At 40.2% G+C, this 24,275-nt stretch overlaps 2 protein-coding genes across 4 annotated transcripts in view; one reads left to right on the top strand and one right to left on the bottom strand.

Moving 5' to 3' along the window:
* Positions 1 to 10,554, bottom strand: part of DYNC2I1 (dynein 2 intermediate chain 1) — a 40,881-nt gene extending 30,327 nt beyond the window's left edge. Inside the window, exons 1-2 of one of the 2 annotated variants that reach the window (XM_080385839.1) lie at positions 3,990 to 10,554; positions 1,555 to 1,651 (exon numbers count right to left, since the gene is read on the bottom strand). In XM_080385839.1, the coding sequence (XP_080241965.1) occupies positions 1,555 to 1,584 (30 nt within the window). In that variant the 5' untranslated portion in view covers positions 1,585 to 1,651; positions 3,990 to 10,554. The remainder of the gene's footprint in view (positions 1 to 1,554; positions 1,652 to 3,989) is intronic. The other variant, XM_080385840.1, reaches the window with a different exon arrangement.
* Positions 10,555 to 10,711: 157 nt separating this feature from the next.
* Positions 10,712 to 24,275, top strand: part of ESYT2 (extended synaptotagmin 2) — an 84,418-nt gene continuing 70,854 nt past the window's right edge. The window contains exon 1 of one of the 2 annotated variants that reach the window (XM_080385842.1): positions 10,712 to 11,221. In XM_080385842.1, the coding sequence (XP_080241968.1) occupies positions 10,865 to 11,221 (357 nt within the window). In that variant the 5' untranslated portion in view covers positions 10,712 to 10,864. The remainder of the gene's footprint in view (positions 11,222 to 24,275) is intronic. The other variant, XM_080385843.1, reaches the window with a different exon arrangement.

Raw genomic sequence — 24,275 nt, 5'->3', positions numbered from 1 at the left:
AAAATTGGTCTTCCAGCGATAGAACAAATGGGTACACAGAGTCAGGCCACTTTTGGAAAGTAATCAATGTCATTAGGTTCAACCTCCTGGCTCTATTAGGTTCAGCTCCAAAGTTCTGGTCCAAGACTTACATAGGTGAGGTTTTTAGTATCTCTGAGGTTGGAGGTTTTCTGGCCAACCTGGTTCCTGGGTTTGACCACTCCCAATGAATTAAAAACGCTTTCCTTATACTAAGTCATCATCTCGCTTGCTGATAGGGCCTTCTGCACTTTCACTGTACATCTCAAAGAGTGTGGCTCCACCTTTTCCACAGGTCCTCTTTAGATGCTGGAAGTCAGCAGTTCAATCCCTTCTGTTTTCTCTAGCCTGAACAGCTCCTTAGCCTTCCTCCCAATACATCAGGGCACCAGCCCCACAGCCATCTCAGGGCCTCAATCCAGAATCTTTTTAGTACTTGGGGGCCTTAACACCAGACATAGTACTGCAGACAAGGCCTCACAAGTGCTGAGGAAAGGAGAACAGTCTTCCCTCCGCCTGCAGCTACGGTCTTCATGATACACGTAAGCGGTATGTGGTTAGCCATAACCACCTGAAGAGCACACTGATGTTTCTGTCCACCAGGACCCCTAGATCCTTTTTCTGCAGAACCAGTCCCAGAACCCATCCACAGGGCAAACAGGGAAATACAGTATTTTCCCCGTAGACACGTCATTTGAGTCACATCAGACTCAGCCGTAAGAACAATTTCACGGGATAAATAACATGGGCAGTGAATCTAAAAATACCATGACAAATGTAGTATTTTTTTTTTTTTGAGCAGTACGGATCCGACATAGCCACAGCACAATTTTGTTAGGCTACAGCACAATTCTGTTAGGCTTTTAAACACTAAAAGTTAAAAATAGATTACTGTGCATTTCAAGCGAACTAAGGAAGCTTCTGGCTTAGTAATTGCATGCATCTCAAAAGATGCTGGCACTATTTTTCAATCAGCTGTCAGTTAATATTCTACAATGGTTCAGACAACATGTGTAAGCTGACTGCTATATGAATATTTTTATGTAGCACTGAAGAAAAATGTTAAAAGATAATGAAAATATCTTTTTGGGTATGGAAAAATGGAGATTGTTTCACTAGACTTCTCCCTAGTTAAATAGGTTATATTTCTGCTTTCGCATGTGCAGAGTTATTGCCCTTAACTGCTTGGCTGCTGCCAAAAAGATTAGACTAAAAAAAATTGTATTTTTTGAGATCACTAAAGTAAATGAGGAATTTTAATCTATGGAACATTTTTAACTAGTTCACTGAAGGATGATGACTATATTCAAAGTGACATGACCAGGCTATACTTATTTGCAAATTTAGACTTGATGACTAAAGATTAACAACATAATCACCCATAAATAATTGAACGATGAGCTACACTGGTGGAAGAAAATAAACCATATGGTGCCCATATTTTTTTATAATTCATTCTATGGAAGCAGCATTTTAGCAGCATATTTTCTTAATTATTCTACATGAAAAAATTGTCTTTTCAAAATTAGATCTTACAGAAGATTGTAGTGGACTGGTAAACTTCATCCAAAGTCAATCAGAAGTACCAAGAAGGCAGCTTTTGCAACAAAAATGAAGTGCCCTTTCTTCTCATCTTTAAGTAAGACAAAAAAGCACAAATATTTACTACTGCAGAATGCCAGATGAGAAAGTAAAACCAAAGATCATTTTCTTGAGTAAAGCTTTAACACAGCCTAAGAAACTCAGCAGAACTTGTGTGAGGGTAAGATGGAAGGATAGATATGGATGGGAAAAGAACAGAATGCTGTATTATAGTCTCAAATAGAAACCTATTTAATATCCCTAATAGATATATGATTATGTTTTGGTTTTAGACAGTATTTAGGTACATATCAGCAAAGACAGACAGAATATTAATTATATTAATAGCCTAAATCCAGCATAACCAATAGACAGTACTAGATACGGTAGTCTGAGATTTATTTCAAAACTGAGGCAAAAAGCATGCAGCCAACATGTAGAGATGATTCTCTGGTGCCCAAAAAGGTGCACCTGCCAGTTTTCTGGGGTCTGCGGTTTTCACCTCACTAGAATCTGCTGGTTTTATACATGATGTTTTTCCACTTAAGTCTCTGCTTTTGCAGGAGATTAACAAACTAACAAATTAAAAAAAGAGAGATCTTTTATAAAGCTTAAACAAACTCAATACCTTTAAGACCACCGTCCCTCTGTAAGAAATCACTGTCCACACAAAAAATGCTTAAACTTAAAAAAAGTTATTGAAGTTTCTCACCTGTCTGCTAATTTAGAACTCCTAAAAAATTTATTGAAGTTTCTCACCTGTCTGCTAATTTAGAAGTCCTTACATACTCACTTAAATCCAGATTAAGATTAGTTATTTAAACCACACTGGGGTTTAACTTAATTCATCCACCCAAGAGCATGGGGAGCTTATCAGCCGACACAAAATGCCACAGATTTACTAAACTCAAAAAGTGCTATGAAAATTTTTAATATTTAGGAATCTGTCCTTTAAACTAAACAGTAAGTATGCTGTTTTATTAAGTTAGTGGAACAAAAGATCTTCAGATAAACTCTTCATGACAGATCAAAAGGGGTTTATTCACTCACAACTAGAAAGATTGGAGGTTTTCAGAACTTAATGTTTTGGTTTTAACCGAGTTAAGAACTTGGTTAACTATGATTCTAAAGAAACAGATGTAGAAAAACAGTAAGAGAAGTTTATGTAGTTTTTAAGCCAAAGTACTTTATTGTTTACATATAAATATTTGTCTTTTTTATTTCCAGTAAGAGTTGCCTGTTTGGAAGCCCTCAAACAGGTAAGCAGCACAAGTGATAGACTTGGTTTAATAGAATTAGAAACAGCAAAAGGAGGCCTTCTCATACAGTGTGGCTGTTAGTATGACTGCCTTTGGGTCTTTGGCAGTCTTATATCAACGCACCTGAAAAATTTTAGATCAAAGCCCCATCACAATTCACTAACTCACCTCTTTTCAGTGAGGAGTTTATTCATGTACCACAGTTAGTGAAATGGTATCTGAATTTAGAGTGGTCCTAACATACTCCTTCACATATCCTGCCCAACCACTCTATTTCCTACTCCACGTTCTATTCAACAAGACCACAAATTGATTAGCTGTGAAAACCAGATCCACACAACAGTAATAAAAGTGATCCAATACTTCTGCTTGTCCAAATGAATATGTAACACAATAATTGATGTTAGCATGTCTATGTGGTTCCGTTTCCTTTATTTTGGAGCTCTAGAAGCTTTAGGTCTTTAGGAACCCACGTAACTATTGTGTAATGGTTCTTTTTCATAATTTAAAACCATTACACAATAGTTACGTGGGTTCCTAAAGACCTAAAGCCCAACAATTAGCGGTTACAGGAGTATCAATTAGTAAATTTATTTCACCTACAGTCTGAAATATTAACAGCTTTGGCTATTTTCATAAATCACCTATCATCTTCTGCAGAAAGACCTGTGGCTGGCGCAGCCTCATCCTTCTGCTGTCTGACTTCCTTACAGCCGCTACTCGGTGGGTTTCACCGGCGCCCTGACAGAACAAGGGGCCTGGGATTGCCCAGGGGGGCCCCCGGGCCGGCAGAAGGCACCCCCAGGCCGGCAGAAGGAACCCCGGGCCGCTCCCCGCCTTGCCCCCGCATATGGGCTGGGTAAACGCCAAGGAACACGGGCGGCGGGCGGGTGAGGGGACGGCTCTGGCAGACGCCCAGGAACCCAGGGCGTCAGGGGTCGGGGGAGGCCTCGCAGAGCAGCCTGGGCCGGGCGGCGGTCGTGCCCCACTGCCACCGCCCCCCGTGCCGCCTCAGGGCCCTCCCGACGCGGCGGGGCTGGGACGCGGCCCCCGGCGCGATGTCCGCAGGCGTCAGGCCCGGGCGGCGCTGCCAGGCTCGCCCGGTTCCCCTTCAGCGCAGCGGCCCCTCACCTTGTCACCCTCCATGGCGGGGACGGGCAGGATGCCGCGTCCCGCCGCCACCGGCCGCCTCCAAGCGGGCAGGAAACCACGGCAGCTGCGTGCGGGCCCGCCTAGCAACAGGCGGCGAGGGGGAAGCAGCCGAGCGGCCGAGCGATGGATGAGCGGGGGGGCCCGCCGGGCCGGCAGGCGGCTGCTGCCGCGCGGGGTTGTGGGAAGGGGAGAGGCTGCCCGCGGTGGCGGCGGGGGTTGTACCGTGGCGCAGCGGCATGAACCCCGGCCAGCTCCAGCGTGGGTGCCCGCATGGCAGCGGGAGGGTTTTCCTCCTCGAGGTGGTGTCCGGCTGAGTTTCCTCAGGTTGGCGGGGCGCTGGGGAGGGCCCGCGGCCACCGGGCGCCATCCTGTGAGGCGCGGACAGGGCACTCCCCAGGCTTCCCTTAGAGCAGCGTTGTCTCCTGAGCACTGCTGACCTTTGTAGGTTTAACTGTGTCATGAAACCATTCTTAATCATAGTTGGTTCCCTTCTAGTGAAGGCATGCACAATTACTGTGGGAAAAAAAATGGTAAGGATAAAGATGATGATGCGTAACCTAGTCTGCCAGATTACCCAGATGCTAGGAAGGTATGAAGAGTAGCTGTGGAAATAAAAACGTTAATAATATTACCGCAGTAACAAATACCGGAGCTGTTCTCGGCAGTTTACCAAACACCCGTGAAACAAACGACGTAAGCGATGATTGCCTGCAGGAAAGGTGTGTGCTGTTTTCACAACAAAAACAACCTATTAACGTGCAATTTAAAAGACTGGGTGAAGATTCCTCTTGGCAGTTTTAACTTTGTTGCTTATTTTTTCAAGAGTTGTTTGGGGGTTTTTGTTTGGTTTTTTTTTTTTTAAAGTATGTAACTGTTACTACTAATGTTTTGGTAAAACTGAGGGGAAAAAAAAAAAGCAGAGGCATTTTTGCATTTGAGGAACGTTCCTGCCTTAGTTCAACGGGAATTTGTCCCACTGACTTCAAAGAGATAAAAGTTTAACCCCTTACACTTAGCCTTAAATAGTCAGTTGCCAAATACATACAAAGCCTTCATACAGTTGCTTCTTACTCATGTTTCCAGAATAAACTAAAAATGCTGTGAAGTTGCTTCACTGTCTGGACTGTGAAGTATTTCTATTCTTAATAGAGCAGAAAAGCAAAGGCAAATTAAGCATGCAATCAGGAGGGAAAAAGAAACCCTCGATGTTTTGAAAAACCAACATACTGACAAACCAGCGTTAACTGTAAGTATGACCTTTAAGGACTAAATTGCATCCACTAAATACAAGCATCTATGAATATTTATTTATAAGTATTCTTATGAATTATTTAGCTGCCTTTGGCAGAGCAATAATAATCTATAAGCATTTTATATCTTCTTCCCTGAAGAAATAAAAATGCACTTACAAGCCATCATGGATTAACTCAAAGAGCTCTTTAGGCAAGGGGATGATGGCATTATAAACACATGGAACTAGGCATCTGCTTAGTAAAGGATACTCTGCAGAAATGCTGTCCTACATATAGAGGCGGAAGGACAAAAACTACCTTCAAGTACTCTAATCCAATTTTGGTTTTAATGACGATATAGCAAATGCATATAACTAAAACTAGCAAATGTGACAGTGATACCAAAGATCAGACAGGAGAGAAAGGTTTTTTTCAAGTGCTGGCCCTACCATCTACTCTTTAGAACATGCGTATGTATTAGTTACCAAAAATCCCACAAAACCAATTTTGGCTGCCAAGAGCTTTTTCTTACACCTATGAAGAGTCAGATAGCCTTATGGCAAGAGGAAATATTACAGATCTGGGAAGGCACCACTAGAGGGTCTGGAAATAATTTTTCAAACCTTAAAGCCAGGGATCAAACTGAAGTTTAACTGCTGCATGAGAACACAAGCTGGAATAACACCTTTGGAATAACAGAACTGAAATTTGTGCATGTTTAAGTATTCCCACCATGTATTAAAATAAACTACCGTTTCTCACCAATGCAGTGGAAAAAGATCATCAGTTTTACTGTTTTTCTAAAAATGGGTGTTAGAATCATATGAACATAGACAATAAAATGGCACATATCTGTTGTATTACTAGCATAAAAGGATGCCCTAGCTTTTCTTGTAAAGAAAAGTATTGTAAACAAGGCTTTTGGTAGCCCTGGGAATTTTAATACCATTTTAGCTTCTACATGCTTTTCTCTTCTCTGGCTTGGTATACGTACCTTCTTCTTCTTCACCTGTACTGTTATCTGAAAAACAAGAATATAAAATCACTCAGCTTTTTACATTCTGTAGTAATAAGCTATTTTTTGTCTTTGGATGTTCCTCTAAACCCTGTGAAGCAATACTGCGTTTTTCTTCGCCCCTGTATGGAATGACTCACCACAGCATTACACCAAAAAATTACTGGAAAATATCAGCCCTCATAGGGACAATATGACAACCCTCCACTATACTTAAAACATGATGATTCTTTTATTATTATTTAAAAAAAAAAAGAAAATAATGCTTTTTTTGTATGAAGGAAGAGGCTTGTTAGGATCTACACTTTGTAGCTATATTCCCTTTTTTTAACCAATTCCTGCTGAGGCCTTATGAAGATGAGGTGCATAAATGACCACTTGCAAAGTGTTCAAAATCCTTATGTTGGTCAGTCCTCCAGGTTCGTAAATAGAAACTGCAAAACTGTGGATCTCAAGTAAACTGTGCCTTTAGTTTTGAACTATAACTTGTAAGAATCTCATTAGGTGGGAAAAAAGGAGATGATTATGATTATTGTGAAAACTTACTGAGAAACACATTTTAGTGGAAAGTATTTCAAGAACAATAAATATTTGAGGATCTTGTCATTTGACTACAATTTATGCATTCAGTGAAGCTAAACCCAGATTGGGTGATACCAAGGATAAGACACGTATGGTTTTGTTCCAAGCAACAGAAGCTCTGTATACTGAACAGGTATGGTAGTCTTCTGACTCCTCTTTGTGCTATATATTAGATAATTTGAAGCAGGCAGAAAATATTTGTGCTATATAGTAGACAATCTGAAGTGGGTCGAGACAGCTGGATAAAATCAAACACAGAAATAGTGAGTATTCCATCATGAGGATTTACTAGAATGAAACTTGATGTAAACTATGTTTCCATTAATAATTCAAACATTTTTAGGAAAAAAATCCCGAGTAAACATTCTCAGACTTGTGTTCAATAAAGATTTCTATTCAGTAGTTAAAAACCTGTAGAGAGAAGCATCAGTCTGAAATAGTGCTGTTGGGTAAAAATAAGGTATATTATCAAATACTGTTCTTCAGGAAGATTCATTGTTAATGAAAATGGGCAAGAAGCAACAATTGAAATTTCTTCCAAAATTTGTTTTCTTGTGTGAAACCCAAAGAAGTTGTAGAAACTTTAGATTTTCTGCTTCACCATGTAAACTGAATTTTGTGAATTTTTCTCATCCTTAAAACACAAGATGTATAAGTAAGATCTTTTGGGAAGTTATTCTGAAGAATAGTAATGATACTGGAAAGAAATCGTCATGGCAAACTGTTGTGATGCAAAGATAAACATAGGACAACACTATGATTCCAGTGGAAGCTATTGATTTTGAAAAAACAAAAAATGAATCCAATAAAAAAGAGGAACAAACACATACGGCTAAGAATGGATATGAAGCAATACTGCAAACAAAAAGTATTAATTAAAATTCTAAGAAGGCAACAGACCTACAAAGCAAAATATGAAAAGAATAAGTATTGTGTAAATGAGATAAATATAATCAGCTCTGTAGTTGATACAATTCACTACAGGATATTTAAGGAAAAGCCAGAGTAATCTCAGTGCCGTAAGTGACTTTCCAAGACTTCCTGATGCATTGAAGACTGCTATCTTAAGTATTGAAAAATCGGATCAGGGAACACATGAATTAACAATTCCAAGATTCTTGAGCAAATTGTTAAACAATTTATCAGTACCAAAAAGTTTAGAATAAACAAATTACTTGTGTTTATCCAGAACATTTTATGAAAACCTTTATAATACAGAAACTGACCGTAGTTTATCCCCTAGCAGCAGAGTTTATATCTTGACACTTTAACAACTCTTTTATCCCTATTGTAATAATGGATATGATAACTTCATACCACCCAGTTTCTTCATCAAAATACTGTGTGGGGCCAAGTCAGTTATCTACGGAAGTTCTAAGAAGTCAGTGGTAACATTTTTATCAGAACTTTCTATTGATGTTACAGATAAATGTTACTGAATTAACACTATAAGATCTTGCTTCTCTTCTCCTGTTTGATTGGCACAGTACTACTGACCTTTAGTTCTGATTCATCAAACTTCTTTATGAACTAATAAATTACTTTGCCCAGAATCAATGCTAGGCTGTCAGGCCTACAATTACATGTTTGTCATCCTAAATGCTACTACAAGATTAATTTTTTTCTCATGTGCTTCTCCAGTGTATTAATACTGACTGTATTGGGTACTCCTCTACAAATTCTATATCCAGTTCATTTGCAGAATACACACTGAGACATAAAGGAGAATAAGGTGCAGCATATGGTAAAGTGTTGGTGGACAAACATCATGTTAATTCAATCACTTTGTGGGGTTTTTTTGTCTTCTTGTTTTGAATTTTCATTTTGGTTTGTGATAGTTGTATTCTGCTTCAGATACTGTGAAGCCAGGTAGGGAATTAAGATGGGAATAATGGAGTCCGACACTGAGGATATCAGGCTGAATTCAAAAAATGAGAAAATGTTAATAGCATTGGTTGTAATAGAGGGAGCCAATGTACAATATGGCCATTTGTGCATCCTGAAACTCAGGAGTAAATTCACGAGGCCGTCTATATAAGCAAACAAAGTAATTAGGAGTACAATAAATACAAAAAACCACCCACATCTACTGTAGTTTGGTATTATTAGTATCCAAAGGGGTCACAGTCACACTTGATGGTCCTTGTTTAATGGAAGAAGTGTATATAGGGTCTTATGCTGCCCTTCAGTCCCCTCACTGTTACATCCTGTATATGTTGTGAGTTCTCTAGAAGTAAAGACCCTAAGTAAATTGGCATTTCAAAGCTTGGATTACCATGCAGTTGTCAATTGTTGATTTTGTTACTTCTATTTGGTCATTCTGAATTTTCAGCCTAACTAACCTAATTATACAGGTGCAGAATGCACACTGTCAGTAGTAAACGGGGAGTAAAGAAAAGCAGCATGAGCCTATGGCCAGAAATTGGTTTTGTTTAGAGTGGTTCATTTGTCTGATTGCACGCTTGGAGGGGATCTGGAAAGATGATAAAACAGAACATGACATTCAGTTGTCAAAATACAGATTCTTTTTCCAATTCTGCTGTGCAGCACTGAGCACACAGTTTCCTTTTGTGCTGTTGTCTTTCAGATCCTTCCATTTCTCTGGATAATTGAGGTGAGCTTGCTCTCACTCCTCAAGTAAATAAAGCTTATGCAGGTTTCCCATTTGTCTGTTTATATGCATTTTCATAACTTTTCAGCCTACTGGCTAAAACCATTCTCCCCTCTTCCCTGCCTGCAAATACTAGTCTGACACAGTCCCACAAATTGACAGCTGAAAAAGAGGAGAATGGACTCTCACTCCCACTAAGCAAAAGGTTAGCTATTTAAAGCCAGGAGAAAAAAAGAACTGGTAAATGCTGAGTTTAATCAGAAAGCACATACCAGCAAAGTGATTAGCATGGAGCCAAGGACAAGCAACAGCTGCCCCTTACAAAACTGGTGGTTCCGTTAAGGTTATTGAAAAGAGAAAGGAATGGTTGGAGGAATGATGTAGGAACCAGGTGTTAATCTAGTAAAAGGATACAGGACACAAAGCCTGTAGAAAATCAACTTTTTTAGTTCCACAGATGAGGGCTCATGTAATTCCAAGAGCATGGGTGCCACCCTAGGTACTCCTGTGTGCCAGCAAAATGAAAAGCCAGCTGTATCTGAGGATGTGTGAGCAAAGCTTCAGTCAGGAAACACCTGTTGTAACTAAGGAGTAGCATGACCAGCCTCGGGTTCCTCTGAGCTGCTGATGAGCTGGTCCTTTAATAATATCCCTCAATGGAGAACAAAGAAAATACGAAGCTTGTGACCGAAGGATGTAACAGGCAGAAACCATTCAGCCGCGCACAGGCCTGAAGAGCCTGGGGAGATGGTGTGGTTCGCCCGTGAGGGGAGCGCAGGCCAGCACGGTCGCGGTCCGTGGCGCCTTGGCAAGCAGGTTCTGCTCCGGGCCACCACCAGCGGCCGCTTCCTCGCCACGGCCCCGGCCCCGCACTCCCGCCTCTCCCCGCCTCGTCGTCGCTGCCAGGCCAAGCAGCCATGGCCGGCGGGCGGCTGGGCGGGATGGGGTGCTGAGGCGACGGGGGTCCCAGCGGCTGCGAGGGGAGCCTGGCGAGAAGCGACGACGATCTTCTCTTGGCCCGGATCCCGTCGTGCAGAGTGAACCGGCGGTTCCTGGGGCAGGCCTGGAAGGGAAGGCTGAGCGACACTAACGGCGGCGCTGGCGGCTGCCCGGGGCGGGGGCAGAGCGCGGCGGGCGCCAATGGCACTGCTGGGGCCGAGGCGCCTCCTCGCGGCGGCACAACCGCGCCCCACCCGCCCCGCGGCGGCGGTTTGGGCCGGGCCGCCCCGATCCCGGAAGCGGGCGGCGGTTGGTGTCGGTGCGCGGTGAGCGGGGCCGGGCGCAGGATGCGAGGCGCTGCCGCCCTGCCCCCCTGCCCGCTCGCAGCTAGAGCCCGAGGAGGAGGAGGAGCAGCAGCAGCAGCAGCAGCAGCGGGAGGAGCCGCAGCAATAGTAGGAGCCGCCGCTGCGAGAGCATGAGCGGGGCCGCGGCTCGGCAGTCCCCCGGCGCGGGGGCCGCCACGGATCCCGCCGCCGCGGAGAAGGCCGCGGCTGGGGACTCGGTACCGGAGCCCCCGCCGCCGCTGCTGAGCGTGGACGTGACGGGTCTGGTGTCACAGTTTGCAAGGAGCTTCGTGCTGATCTTCCCCGTGTATGTGCTGGGCTACCTGGGGCTGAGCTTCAGCTGGGTCCTCATCGCTCTCTGCGGGCTCTTCTGGATCCGCAGGCACCGCGGCGGCAAAACCTCCCGCCTGGGCCGGGCGCTCGCCTTCCTGGAGGACGAGGAGGAGGCGGTGCGGCTCAGCGTCTCCTCCGCGGATCTGCCCGCGTGGGTGAGTAGCCAACACCCTTCGGCGCTGCCGACGGAGCACCCGCGCCCGGCGGGCAGCGGGCTGGGGCCCTGTCACCTCCCCGGGACCTGCGCGACGCCCGCACCCGGGGCGGCACCCTCCTCCCCGGGTGCGGGAGAAGAGGCTCGCTACAGGCCGGAGGCCGGAGCCCCAGAGGCGGCCTGGCGGGAGGGAGCGGGTAAGGAGATGGCATCTCCCGCGCCCCAGGCTACTCGTCGCGCTGTGCCGGCCTCTTTCGAGACTCGGGTGTCCAGTGGCGGGAGCGGCGTTGCCGAACGCGGGCAGGCGGTGTGACCCTCCCTCCGCCGGGGTGGCCTGTCCCCGCGTCCCGCCCGCCCGCCCCGGCGCGGCCACCTGGCTGGGTGGCACCCGCGGCCGCCGTGTGGTGACAGCCCCGCGGCGCTGCGAACCTGTCATGGCCGGGGTTTCCCTCACAGAAATAAACTTTACCTCAGGGTTTGGGTTTTCTTTCCCCTCGGATGCTGGTGACGCACGCCTCTGGGACGTAGCGAGGTCTCCATGGCTCGCAGATCTCACGACTTGGGCGCGAACCTTTTCTTTAAAAGTTGAGATCAGAGGCAGACAAAATCGCTCTCTGAATAGTTTTACGGTTTTCAGTAAAGCATTACTTAATACGGAGCGACATAAAAATGAGGTAGTGTTCCTGGCTGGTTTCGAGGCTGTGGTGTGAGGGCTGAGGTAAAGGGGCAGTGGTGGCTTGATTTGTGCATTGCTGTTGGTTTTAAAGGCTTTCTTTGAAAGTGGAGTCTTCCTTTGAAAGTTTTAAATAAGTCTTTAGAACTACCTTTTTTATTTCTGAAACTCAGTTTCAAAGTTGAATGTTGTTTCTTCCTTATTTTTATTTTGGAAGGTTAACAATTTTTTAAACACAGCTGACAGCGAGCCACCCGACAGGGTCAGTGCTCATCCAGGCCTCCGTATGTCCTGCTCTGCCCCGGTGACCTGCTGTGCAGAGCTCACTGCTCTCTTAGTCTCCATACGTGAAGTCCTGCGGGTTTCTGCTACATCTTTCCATGTCATTTCTTTGTTCACTACTCTGCTTCTCGCTAACAGCCACCCACATCTCTGCTAGGTAGGCATTGCAGTGGCTGTGCGTTGGGCAGTGTTGTAGTAAGTATTCAAGTAGCTGTTTTCATGTGATCAAATTGCAGTACCTGATGTGACCTGTCCTATCTCTGCTAAGGAAGTTATAGGAGTTCCAGACCTCTGGAGAGAATATAGTGTGTAGATGTGAGATGGGAGTCTTTTTTACTCCTGGTTTTTCATGTCTTTTACCCAAGTTCTGGTGGAAGATCAGGGTAATAATGAGGACAGTATTTTAAAAGAGATGAAGTGGTTTTACTGCTTAAACAGGTGTGACTCTTAAATGATGCAGTTAATAGCTCTTAGGTTAGTTCTCCGTTGGGCTTGGTTTTTTTCTTGTAATCGTGCAGCAATATGATGGAAGTTTTCTGATTTGATTCATTTGAAATTAATTAATTGGAGCTAGATTTGTTGTGGAGGGTTGTATATAGTAACCATCTGCTGTTAACTAAGCAGTAGATAATCGATCTTAGTGCTGTGTGTAAATTTTATTTTAAATAACAATTTGTTTACCATTGATGAAATGGCAGTTAATACCTGAGTGGAGTTCTCCAATAACAGAAGGTTTAGAAAGGGGCCTCTTGACCCAAGTTGTGGTGTGAAACGCTGCTGGCTGCAGGCACCTGCATATCCTATAGTATTATGAGAAAACAACTATCAATATGCAGGGTTTCCCCAAAAGCGTGACCTTCTGATACTCTAGTTGACAGAAGTATTGTAAATTGCTGTTGGGTTTTTTTTGTGGGTTTGAAAACAAACATTGTTTGTTTTTCCCTTATAATAATGTTTTCAAATTTTGAAGGTCTTGGCTCTTTCTCCTGAAATATGTTATATTCTGGGAGTATCATTTTTCCAAATGAATGTAAATATAAGCTTTATATTGGTCTTCTTGCTGCGTCCATAGTGTTTCTTGGAAAACTGCTATTCTTCTTCCTTTTGCTTTATGTGTGTTGTCTTAGAGATTAATGGATTGCAATCATATTTCAAATAAGAGCTACTGGATGGTATGTGAAGTCTGACGTGTCTTTAATAGGTATCAAGTTTAACCATCTCATTGTGAACTTCACACTGGAGTATGTTCCCTTGGTTTCTGGTCAGGGAAATAAACTTTAAATCACTTGAGTAGGACAGTGCCATGCTTTAAATGTAGGAAACCTTAACTCTTTTGGGACTGAAACTGAGGTGTAATAAACCATTTTTCAATTAAAATTATGTAAACATTTACTTGGCATGTTGTATCTTTCTGGGCTCTTGATTGGAAAAGAATTTCAGCTGTGTATGTAAGGTGTGATTTCCTTCCCCCACCACCACCTACTTTGGACTGATAGCTGCTTTAGCAATTCATTTTAAGTATTCAGTAGTACTGCCCTGAGTTATATATGTTTTAGAAAGTGGCTATTGCAGGAGAAGATTTTTCTGCTGGCAATATGCTCAGTTATGATTTGAAAGTGATACTGTTGTGCTACCACACTAGAGTTCATAATGTTAATTATTAGTTTCCTAAATTACCTCTTCCATAAGTAGTTATACAATAGGAATATTCTGTGCTGTGCATGAAAAATGAATTAATTCAACATGGATACAAGTTATGTTATTTAGAATATCAACACTGAATTATTTAAAAGAAATACGTATGTGCTAAACAATATTTCATTTACTGTCTGAAAAGAATAAGATCTGTACTTACAGAGTTGGTAACATGTCGTTATAGCTCTGCTGGGTGTTTGGAAGATGTCACTGATTATATGGGGTGGGAGGGAGCAGAGGTGGGTGCTTTTCCAAGTAATTTAGAACTGTGCAGCAGAATTTACAATGAGAAAGGATTGGAGATCAAAATGGTCTTCAAATAAAATCGACGTTTCCCCTTTGTTAGCAACATTTTTATACACTAGATGTATTTTTATGCTGGAATTAATGCAGTTAAGATGCAAACACATATAAGGAAAGTGGTAATTTTAAGTATCACTGCTTAGAAGACAGAAAGTATGAACCTAGCTAGGACTTTCAATTTTTAAAGGCCAGGTATCATGTTGCCTTTTATTTTTAAAACAGTAATGGGATTTCATAATCGTAAGTGGCATAACAAATATACTTCTTTCTCAGAACAACCAAAAAAGTTAATCTAATTTTGCCATTGTAGGGGTTTTTGGTTGTTTAATGTGATTTTTATAACATGCCAACATACCATGTACAGCATCTTTTTTGATAAGTGAAACTGTGATTCCTGTTTTCTTCAACATAGAGATAAAAAGCCATGCTGATATTTTTTCTCCAGATTAGTTGTAAACTTGTTACCAGGAGCTGTATCTGCATGAAGTCTGTCAGCAATCAGCAGGAGACCGAAATAGGAACAAATCTTGGCATTTTAAAATAATTGATTCTTTGTATCCCTAACTGTGTATTATACAGAAACTGAAATACTGCACATAATTGTCATATAAGTAGTGCCGTATGAAAACATTAATTACAAATCTGCTGTAGCATTTGGGGTCCTGCAGACTTGCTTGAGTTTTTGGTCTAGTTTAGAGTGACTTTTAGGGTTTTGTTGTTGTCTCATCTACTCAAGGTAAAAGGAAGAACCTGCCTGAACCTGCTGTCTAGCCGCCTTTTTAACTAAACTGACTTACAGTCCTATTATAAAGAAATCTGGTTGATCTTCTTTCCTTGGGAAGCTGTATGAAATTCTTGCAGACTGTGAATTACCTATACCACCACTACATCTATAGGGAGGAGATAATGTCAGCATGTACCCGTTTTGCTAGATGTAGTATATGTATGGGTAGTAGATGTGGTATAGCTACAATAATCAATAAAATAGTTATCAGCCCGTGTTCAGTTGAGTGTTTTTGCAGTGGTGATGTTCAGAAAAGCTTGACTTCAGTGGTAGTTGCATATTTCTTAATTGAACGTTATGATGAATGTTGAACAAACTGCTAGTGTTTAACGGATGAAGAACCGTTCTGAGTAAAAGCAGAGTTCAGAACACATGTCTGAAAAAGGACATTGTGATTCATAACTATGAAATTATTTGTATTTAGTCTCCTGTGTTAGAATAAAACATGCATACATGCTTCCCCTTGCGCCCTTTCCTCCCAAGCCCTTGCATGAGCTTGTCAAATACTTCAGTTATATGGCTAGAGCAGCAAAGACTTTGGTTTTGACTGATATTGGGAAGGCAGACCCAGTGTTTGTGGAAGAAGAATGGTTATGTAGGTCTAATGACAGGGTCATATCCTGTACTCAGTGGCATCTGTAGAGAAGGTTGAGAGGGGTTACACTCTTTGGGGTATTTGGTACAAGGACTTCTTCATGATGAGCAAACTTGCTAGCTGGGTCTTAGATTGGTAGTTCAGGACAGGAATCTCCAAAGAATCCCTGCTGATGGGTGTTAAGTATGTACTCAGTAAACCTAGTCAATAAGTGGTCTTCTGCAATACAGTGTATGTTTTTAATTGCCACAAAACAAAAAGATTTTTCTCTTTAACTTATACCTTTGGTTAATACTGTTATTACTGTAGCTGTAGGAATCGTGGGTGAAGGTTTTATACAACATATTAAAATATGAAAAGGAAGATTGTGAGGCATTGTGACACATTCTTCTGATCCTGTCTCCAAATGTTAGTTGAGCATGTTAGATTGAATTTACCGAGTGACTTATAAGAAAAATTACTTCTGTATATGGCTACTTAATGCTAAACTGGATCTAATCAGTTTATACGGCCATACTGCAGATGGCCATATACTCTAGGCTGCCAGCCTGCATCTGGAAAGCATGAAGAGGTGTGAGTAAGAATAGAATAATAACTTGCAAGTATTTAACAACTGATGTCCACATCCTTCTTCTGCCTACTCTTTTAAAAAACTGCCTTCTGTTCTAGGAGCCTCTAGTGTATGTGTACATACATATGTTTATTGAGGGTTGTGTGTTGTCTTGTGGTTAGGTTTTCTTTTTTAAAGAAGAAATCTAGTTTGGTTCAGTATTACTTATCGTAGTTAAGGTGACCTGGGTGACTTTATGAGTACCCCATAGCTCAGACACATGTGAATAATGGTTTTAGAGTTGGAGAACCAATTAATCATATCTTCCTGTTTCTGAAAGTTTTCAAATTTAGTAAGTTAAAACTATGCTGAGATGATGTCTGTCCAATAACATATTCTCTCACATAGTAACGTGGTAACTGTCACTATGGAAAAGGATCTTTACATATGAATCCCAGAATATTTATGGTAGAAAGCCATGTGATGAACTGATGTTTATGAACATGATACCAAACTACTGAAGAAAAAATACTAAACTGAAAGTATTAGTATTACTGACAGGCCTTCTTAATATGTATGTGTAGTACTTTTTTTTTTTCTTTTTTTTTTTTTTCTTCCATATAATGAATGATATTACATAACGGTTATTACTGACTTCTGGGACTACTGCAAATGTGTTCTTAAAATATGCTGTTTTTTTGAATAAGGAAGATAAGTACAATATTTTTTTTTCATTTACATTTCAGTTTGCTAGTGTTGTTTCCATGCCTAAATAGTTTTGCATATAAGGGCTGGCCCAGCTTTAGCCATATCTGAAAATTTGGGAGTCATAAAGACCTTGTCAGTGAAGAATGAAGTTTTATGGAAGGAAAAAAAGTCTAGAGCAGCAGTCGACCTTTTTTGCCTCTTTTACAAGATCCTTCTCACTTTAAATTACTGTTTGAGATTGTTGGCACATCAGAGTATATTTGGAGATGCATTCTATATATATATTTTTTTTAATATGACAGCCTGCTGGGAAATAGGAAGATGAATGAAGGTTATTGTCAAAACATTTTCATTGTAGCTTATAGTAATGAAAGCCTTTTTTAGGAATTGTAAGTATTCAAAACAATTCTTTGGAGTCCTGTGCTTGTTTTTTAAAATGAAAGAAGAGGCAGCATTTTGTTTCTGGTAAGATAAAAATCTTTGACTTAAACTGCAATATAAATCAAATTTTTTATCACCCATTTATCAAATAATCACTGATTATAGTACTGAAAAGATTCTCTGATGGCTGAAATTGCCTATAGCATAATTTCTTTTGACCTTTGCAACAATTTTATGCTGACCATATGCCTGTAGTGAATCTAAGGTATGGATTTGTGGAAGCTGTTTTTAAAACTTATTTTAAAATACGAAGTTTTAAAAGAATGCTAATTTTTAAATATACTCTGTAGTGCCTGAAATTAACATACGCCATGGATTTGGTATGTTTCAACATGTAGATAGAAGGGCATCAATAAAAGAGTATGATCATTCTGGAAGGATTATAGAAATAAGAGGTTTAGATAGATTTTTTTGACCTGTGAAATCTCATCTTTCTCTTTGTTTTTCCTAATCGTTGGACAATATAAAATAAACCTGATACTACGCTTGCCTAAGGAAGTTTAGAATGGACACCCCACCAGCAGCTTTGGAGCTTTCCTGTGGCCTAGCAGGGGTCAGCTTCTAAGCTTTTTGTATCAAGCTTGAAAGGCCAGCAGAATTTCAAATGCAGTATATGTAGAGCTGCTTTTGCATATTCAGGAAAAATACTGTACCACTTCAAAGAGGAAAATTAAGTCCTTATCTTTGGCTGGTATTTGTGAGCACTTAATAAAAATAAAGGATATACAGAGATGGAGTATTCAGTGTAGAATCAAATGTGAATAAGAACAGTGGGGAAGCAGTATTTTGATAAGAGGGGAGAGTGTTTTTGTTCTAAACAGTTGTTTAGAATTATGAAACAATTATTTAGAGAGATCTGGCATTTTATCATTTGTATAACTTCTGGATCATGTGGTACTTTTTTGTTTCTGAGTAAGATTTGTTTCAGTTGAATGAGAGAGTTGTGTAAAGTTTAGAAAGTTTAAAATGTCGGATGGGGAATAAGAGGGAAGAATCAAATCAAGAATTCGCTAAAAGTGACCGTGTGTGAAATGGTGGAAGCCAGTTGCCAGTTTGATGTGTTTGACAGAGTTTGTAGTTGGCCAAGACGGCATGAACTGGTTGAGGACCCTTCTTCAGTTGCATCTGCCATGCACTAAATGCTTTTCTCATTTTGCGCCAGAAGAAAGAGGATCTGGACAGCACTTGCATTTCTTAGACAGTCTTAATATGTTTGTTGAGGAAGGCTTAACTTCTCACTGGATGAGACCAAGGTTCTGTTGGGGCAAGTAGGAAAAGACCATAGTGTAATTAAAGATGTGCGTGTCTTTTTGGAAAATGAAGAACCAACTTAGATTTGTTTTCTTTCTGGTACTTGCCACCTACTCTGTGTTTTGATTTAACAGATGTTGTTCGTTCCATTATGTTTTTAATATAAGCTTTGTGACTTTTCTTATCTGGCAATAATGGATCATTGTAAAGCCTGGAAAGTTAGGTTATACAAACTTGCCAAGTCAGCTAGTGGAGTATTTAATGAGTTTCTTCTCTATTGACAAATTTAGGCCAGATTAAACTTGTTTTATAAGGAAGTTTGATTACAGAAGTGAGGTTTGAAAATCCTGAAGCCTTTCCTGACTTTGAGGGCATGTGTTCAACAAGTATGCTGGCCATTCCCTTTACCTCAGCTTCTCAAGACACTTTGTTTTGATCCCTTGTTCCTTAACATAGTCCTGTATAGTCTCTGTCTTTATGTCAGGGTCCAGGTGAGGAGCTGTGTCCCATCCATCCCATTGCCTCTTGAATCCCATTGATATGGTGGTGCCTGGGACAGGGAGGAAAAGAGGTGTTCCTCATCCTTCTTGCAGAGTCATTTGATCCTCATCCCCAGCCTACTTCTAGGTTTTTTTATTCCCAGTAGCTTCTACCAAGCTTCACGTACCAGTCTTCGTTAGACTGGTTCAGTTCTTATTTTCATTGCAGTTTAGATGATGCAGCCCTTTTTTTGCTTTTTGGTTTGATTTTGTTCCCTCTATGTGCTTCCTCTGATACTGTTAAAGTTATTAGAGGAACAGTTAGAATTTTAAAGGTTCTTCCTACTAACGGCTCCTTAATCATGAGAATATATATACATTTTGTTTGTAGGCTTTTCTCTGCATTCAAATACGCTTATTGCAGAGAGGATCAGGGGGTTTTGTAGTTAGAGACTGATTCTGCAGTTTCAAAACAAAGTAAATGTGCACTCCTGACAAAATGAATGTTTTGCATCCAGTTGCATTTTCCCACTGCTTTCTTGTGCCAGCTTAGAATTTACTTGGCCATCTAATTGTAAGTTTTTTGCCAGGTTTGGTGTTCAGCTGGATCAGTTCCTTGAGTTAGTTTACTGTACAACCACAGAAGTGCTAGTGCCTACAAAAAGGAGGTTATGAAAGCCTGCGGACAGGGTTAAAGTGATACGAAACAATAGCTTGCATGAAGAGGACTTTAGAAAGATGTGGCAAGTAACACTGCTGAGGTGTCTTTTTGGGGAAAGCAGAGCTTGAACTTGAACAGTTTATAATGTCAAGTTGTACATGTAACTTATTTTATACTGTTTCAACCTGTGTTAACATACTTAATCATCAAACATACAAACACTCAGTACTTTGATCCAGCTTAAAAGGTGGCCCTGTTTTTAGTGTGTGTTGGATCAGAGGTCCCTTTCAACCTGAGTTATTCTATTGGTTTTGTTTTGAGCTGTCATTTAAACTAGGTTTCAGTCTCCAGTTTTGGCTTACAAATGGTAAGAAGCCTTTTCTGCATAAAATACCAGTATTTGCTTGACTATTAAGTCTACTAGCAAAAAAAAAAAAAAAAAAAAAAAGGAGGGGGGGGGGAATTGATGGCTATCTTTAGAGAGGTGTTTTGTGGGAGGTAGTGAGACTTTTTAACACATTCAGATGCCTGTCGGCTATATAGCTAGTATTAAAATTCTGTGCAGCACATTGCTAAACCATACAGTTTTTCAAATGAAACTCCTGTTACATAACCTTTGGAAGACACATTCCCATGTAATGAGTCATTGCACAAAGTTTTGTCTGCTACACCCTGATGTGACTGTAAAATTCTCCTTAGGAGTTGAACATCTGAAACAGGGCTAATGGTTTTCAGCCAAAGCAGTCTAGAATTATGTACCCTGAAGTTGTTACTAGAAATACGAAACTAGTTTTACTTGGCTGAAAATAACTGTCATATGACAGACAAGCATTACATTGTCATCTGGCTGTCCTTATCATATAGCAGCATGGGTCAAGTTTACATTAGTTCAATTGCAAGCTCTTTCACCTGAGGGATTTATATTTGCAATGTAAATTGCATATCTTTTTGCATCTGTTTTAATGAAGACTTTAATTGAGAGAGTCTAAGTACAGACTGTGGCACTGTTGTTTTTATAACCTTTGTTTGCATTCCTTTGGTTAGATACTGGCACACATGGATTATCCAAACCAGCTGAAATAATTTCCTTTGGGAAAATTTTGCAAGATGTAACACAATATGCAAAATTAAATGTATTGATAGTCCATTGTCTGGTATTCTATCACTGTCTACCTTAAAAGGAAGGTGGGAAGAAAGCAGGTGAATCTCTAAAATTGCAGTGTCGTCTTCATATTTAAAAGTAACCACGAGATATGTTGAAGCATGAAGGTAGCTATAAAACCTTAATTGTTCTGCTTTGAATGAATTGTGCAGTGTTACGATCCACACATCTGCTCTTAAAGTTTGTGTTCATTTTTAAAATAGCGTGGGGAGGAAAACATTGGGGGGCAGGAACTCAAGTGGAACTTAAAAGCTCTGGAAGCTTGTAGTTTGCTTTATATTTAAGCAAGATTACTGCTTTTTTGTAATATATGGTTCTTCATGCCTTATTTCAGGTTAGCATAGCTTGATATAAAAACCGTGTACCTATAGTTTCTCAGATGCCCTTCTTCACATAGCATATTCCATAGACTGTTAACTTAATCAGCTTTGGAAAACAATAGTGAATAAGTTTACAACTTTATATCAAAAAACTCGACAAGAACTCTTGTGGCATTCTTCTGCAGGGAAGAATATTATTATAAGACATGCTATGAGTTTTTGTGCAGGCTTATAGAGTAAGCTCTCAGGACTTGTTGATAGTTAGCAAGTTTGATCTGTCTGCACGTTTCAAGCAGACTGTTAATGTAATTAATGTATGATACCTCAAATGAGGAAATGTCTTTTCTTAAATTGTTAATATTTCCTATTACAGTAAACTCGCTGGTCTAGAATTTTGAAAAATTGTAATTTGTGTTGAGGCAAGTCTCTTCTCTCCTCCCCCAGTTGATTGATTCATCTTGTTAATTGTTAGACTAGAGTGCTAAATTCTCTTGTATGTGTGGCTAGGAAGTTGTCTTAGTCTAGTAATCAATATGATGCAGACAAAATTTATATTTTAAACTGCTGTGTTCCTCACCCAATGACTTTCTCCTAAAATACTTGAACTAGAAAAAGAATGCTTTTGCACCCACCCACCCTCTGCCAGTTAAATGTTAAATAGCAGCCAGGAAATAAGAGAATGGGGAACAAAAAACTTAGTGTACAGTCATTGTACTTGTATGTGTTTTAAGAATATTCAATAGTGATTGATACATTAGGTTAAATAGTAGTAATTTCTTGTTCTCTAGTTGTTCATGGTAGTCTTTATTTTTGTTTATATTTTAGGGAAAATATTTGGGCTTCTGAATGTGTGTGGGGTGGGGTTTTTTTGGGTTTTTTTTTGGATGTGTTAGGTATGAGTACTGTGTTGATGTGCCGAAACTGTTCACATTCCTTCGATAAAATAAGTTTCTTATTTTTGTCTTGGTCATGTCTACTAAATTTGGACATGTAGAAAGCTTTTTAAACAGTTGCATTAAATACTGCATGTTTTGTTTTCTGGTCTTAACATAGATTTATGATAACAGAAAACATACTTGCCAAGAATTTTTTATTTCAGTTCCTTTGTGTTCTGAAAGTTTTGCAATTATGCTGTGAAGTTTCTGTTCCATTTGTGTCCTATCCTTCATGAGCTCTCTAAAGTGAGTATCAAAAGCATTACCAATCCATTCACTTTGTTACTTTGATTTACCAAAAAAACATCCGATGAAGTTTGGGTCTTTTTTTCCATTTTAGTTCGTTAGAGTTATCAATTACACATAGAGCCATAGTAACAACCTGAAAATAGATTTGATTTGGAAATCACTTTTTTTACAAATCAATTTCTCAAGAGAATAAAAGCTTTAATTCTACTATATGAGAGATGAAGAACCACAGAAGTGTTCTTTTAAAAGAGTAATTCAGGGTTAAGTGGTTTTCTTCCAGCACGCACATGGTGTTACTGGTGTACCTGGTCCTTTATGCTGAATTTTTTGGTTTTTCTGGCACAGCTAGGAAGGAAGTCCGTTGTACTGGTACGGCCATAACAATGCCTCTGACAAAGCTGTCAATGGAAGTACAAGTGTGTATACGTGAAATCAGGTATTTTTCCTCTTGTGTTAAAATTTGTTGGTTGGGTTTTTTGTTTTGGTTTTTGTGTTTTGTTTTTTTTTATTTGTTTTTTGTTTTTGCTAGTGTTTGAAACTGTTGGGTTTGGGGAGAGGGTCTACATAGTGTTGTTCTGGATATTATGCAGAGGAGTGGTAGGCAATTGTAGTTGGCAGTTCCTGTCTCAGAGTGCAGACAGGACCATTAAGGCTTGATGAACAATTTTTGCAGTTGTTCAAACATTTACTTGAGAAATGGGTAATAGAAGAACTCTATGAGATACCAAGAGACAAGGAGTATTGGTTCTGGCTGAAGACATCCGAACTTTCATCTTCACTTCAAGTGAGTTTGGTATTTGGGGTGTGGAGTATTTGGTAGATATTTTGTAAAACTTCTTTTGGGTAAGAAGTTGAGGTGTTTGTGCTTGATGTGCAACTCTGCTAAAGGGGTAAAAGTGATTGTAGCTTTTATTCCAGTTGTTTCAAAGCATTTATGCTTGGCTGTAATAATGTTGATTCACATCTGTGTCCTTGGGGTGCAAGCTGAAATACTGTAGAGTATCATTTAAGTTTCATTCTATTGAAAAGTAATAGAAATGCATCCACTTGCCAGAGAGAGAAGATAAGTTCATCAGGGTTCCTAAAATTAATGGGTTTTAAGCTCTGACAAATCACTTTGGAATTTCTTCTACTGTAAAGTTCTGATTCTTAATTCCCATGAAACACATAAGCTTCTAGTTTAGATGTAACCTGTAAGAACTTACAAGGTCATTTACTTTCTTGCTTGAGACTTGCAGTGCTTGGGGAAATGGTTTTTCTTTTTATCAACCCCAGTTGTTCTGTGGGTTTTCATTTGTTCTAGTTTTTTCTTTCAACTATCAGAGTGATGAACTCCAGCTCTGCTTTCTGCTGCTGTGATTGTTTGCATTGCCAGGCACATGGAAATAACATTCTGTCTGTCATACTGTAGTGCAGAACACAATGTATAAGTAAAGCTGTTACATTGCGAACTCCCACTAAGTGGAAGAAAGCCTCTGATTTGGAGCAGCTCAGATTAGGCAATGACGTGGGATTTGAGATGTCACTATTTTAACAGAAAGTAACTATATGATCTCCTGAGGAGAAAAGAGAACATTGAGAATGAGCTATTGAAATTCATATCTCAAAGAATGTTCTAATTTTTTCCAACATAGTTTACAAGTTACTTTTTGATTGCAGACATTTCCATAGGCAAACAGATCTTCAACTGTTTAGTTAAAACAAAAGTGTTCAGTTTATTTAATTTAAAAAGTGTTGTAGATGTAGATGAATGTTAAACCTGCTGACTATTTGATGTCTTAAAAATTTTTCAAATACATGGAGCAGTCAGGACGGTATCAGATGCAGCAAATCATAGATGGCAACAAGAGTGGTGGATTTGATTTTAACATCCCTTTGATGTTGGAAAGAAATAAGTCTTCTGTTTTTTCTTTTCTTTAGAGGCTAGTTGTACATGGAAAAGCCTTTATCAAATTCTTGAAAGTACT

Source organism: Falco punctatus, assembly GCF_963210335.1.
Source record: "Falco punctatus genome assembly, chromosome: 4".
NCBI lineage: Eukaryota > Metazoa > Chordata > Aves > Falconiformes > Falconidae > Falco > Falco punctatus.
This window is presented reverse-complemented; position numbering and strand designations above follow the sequence as displayed.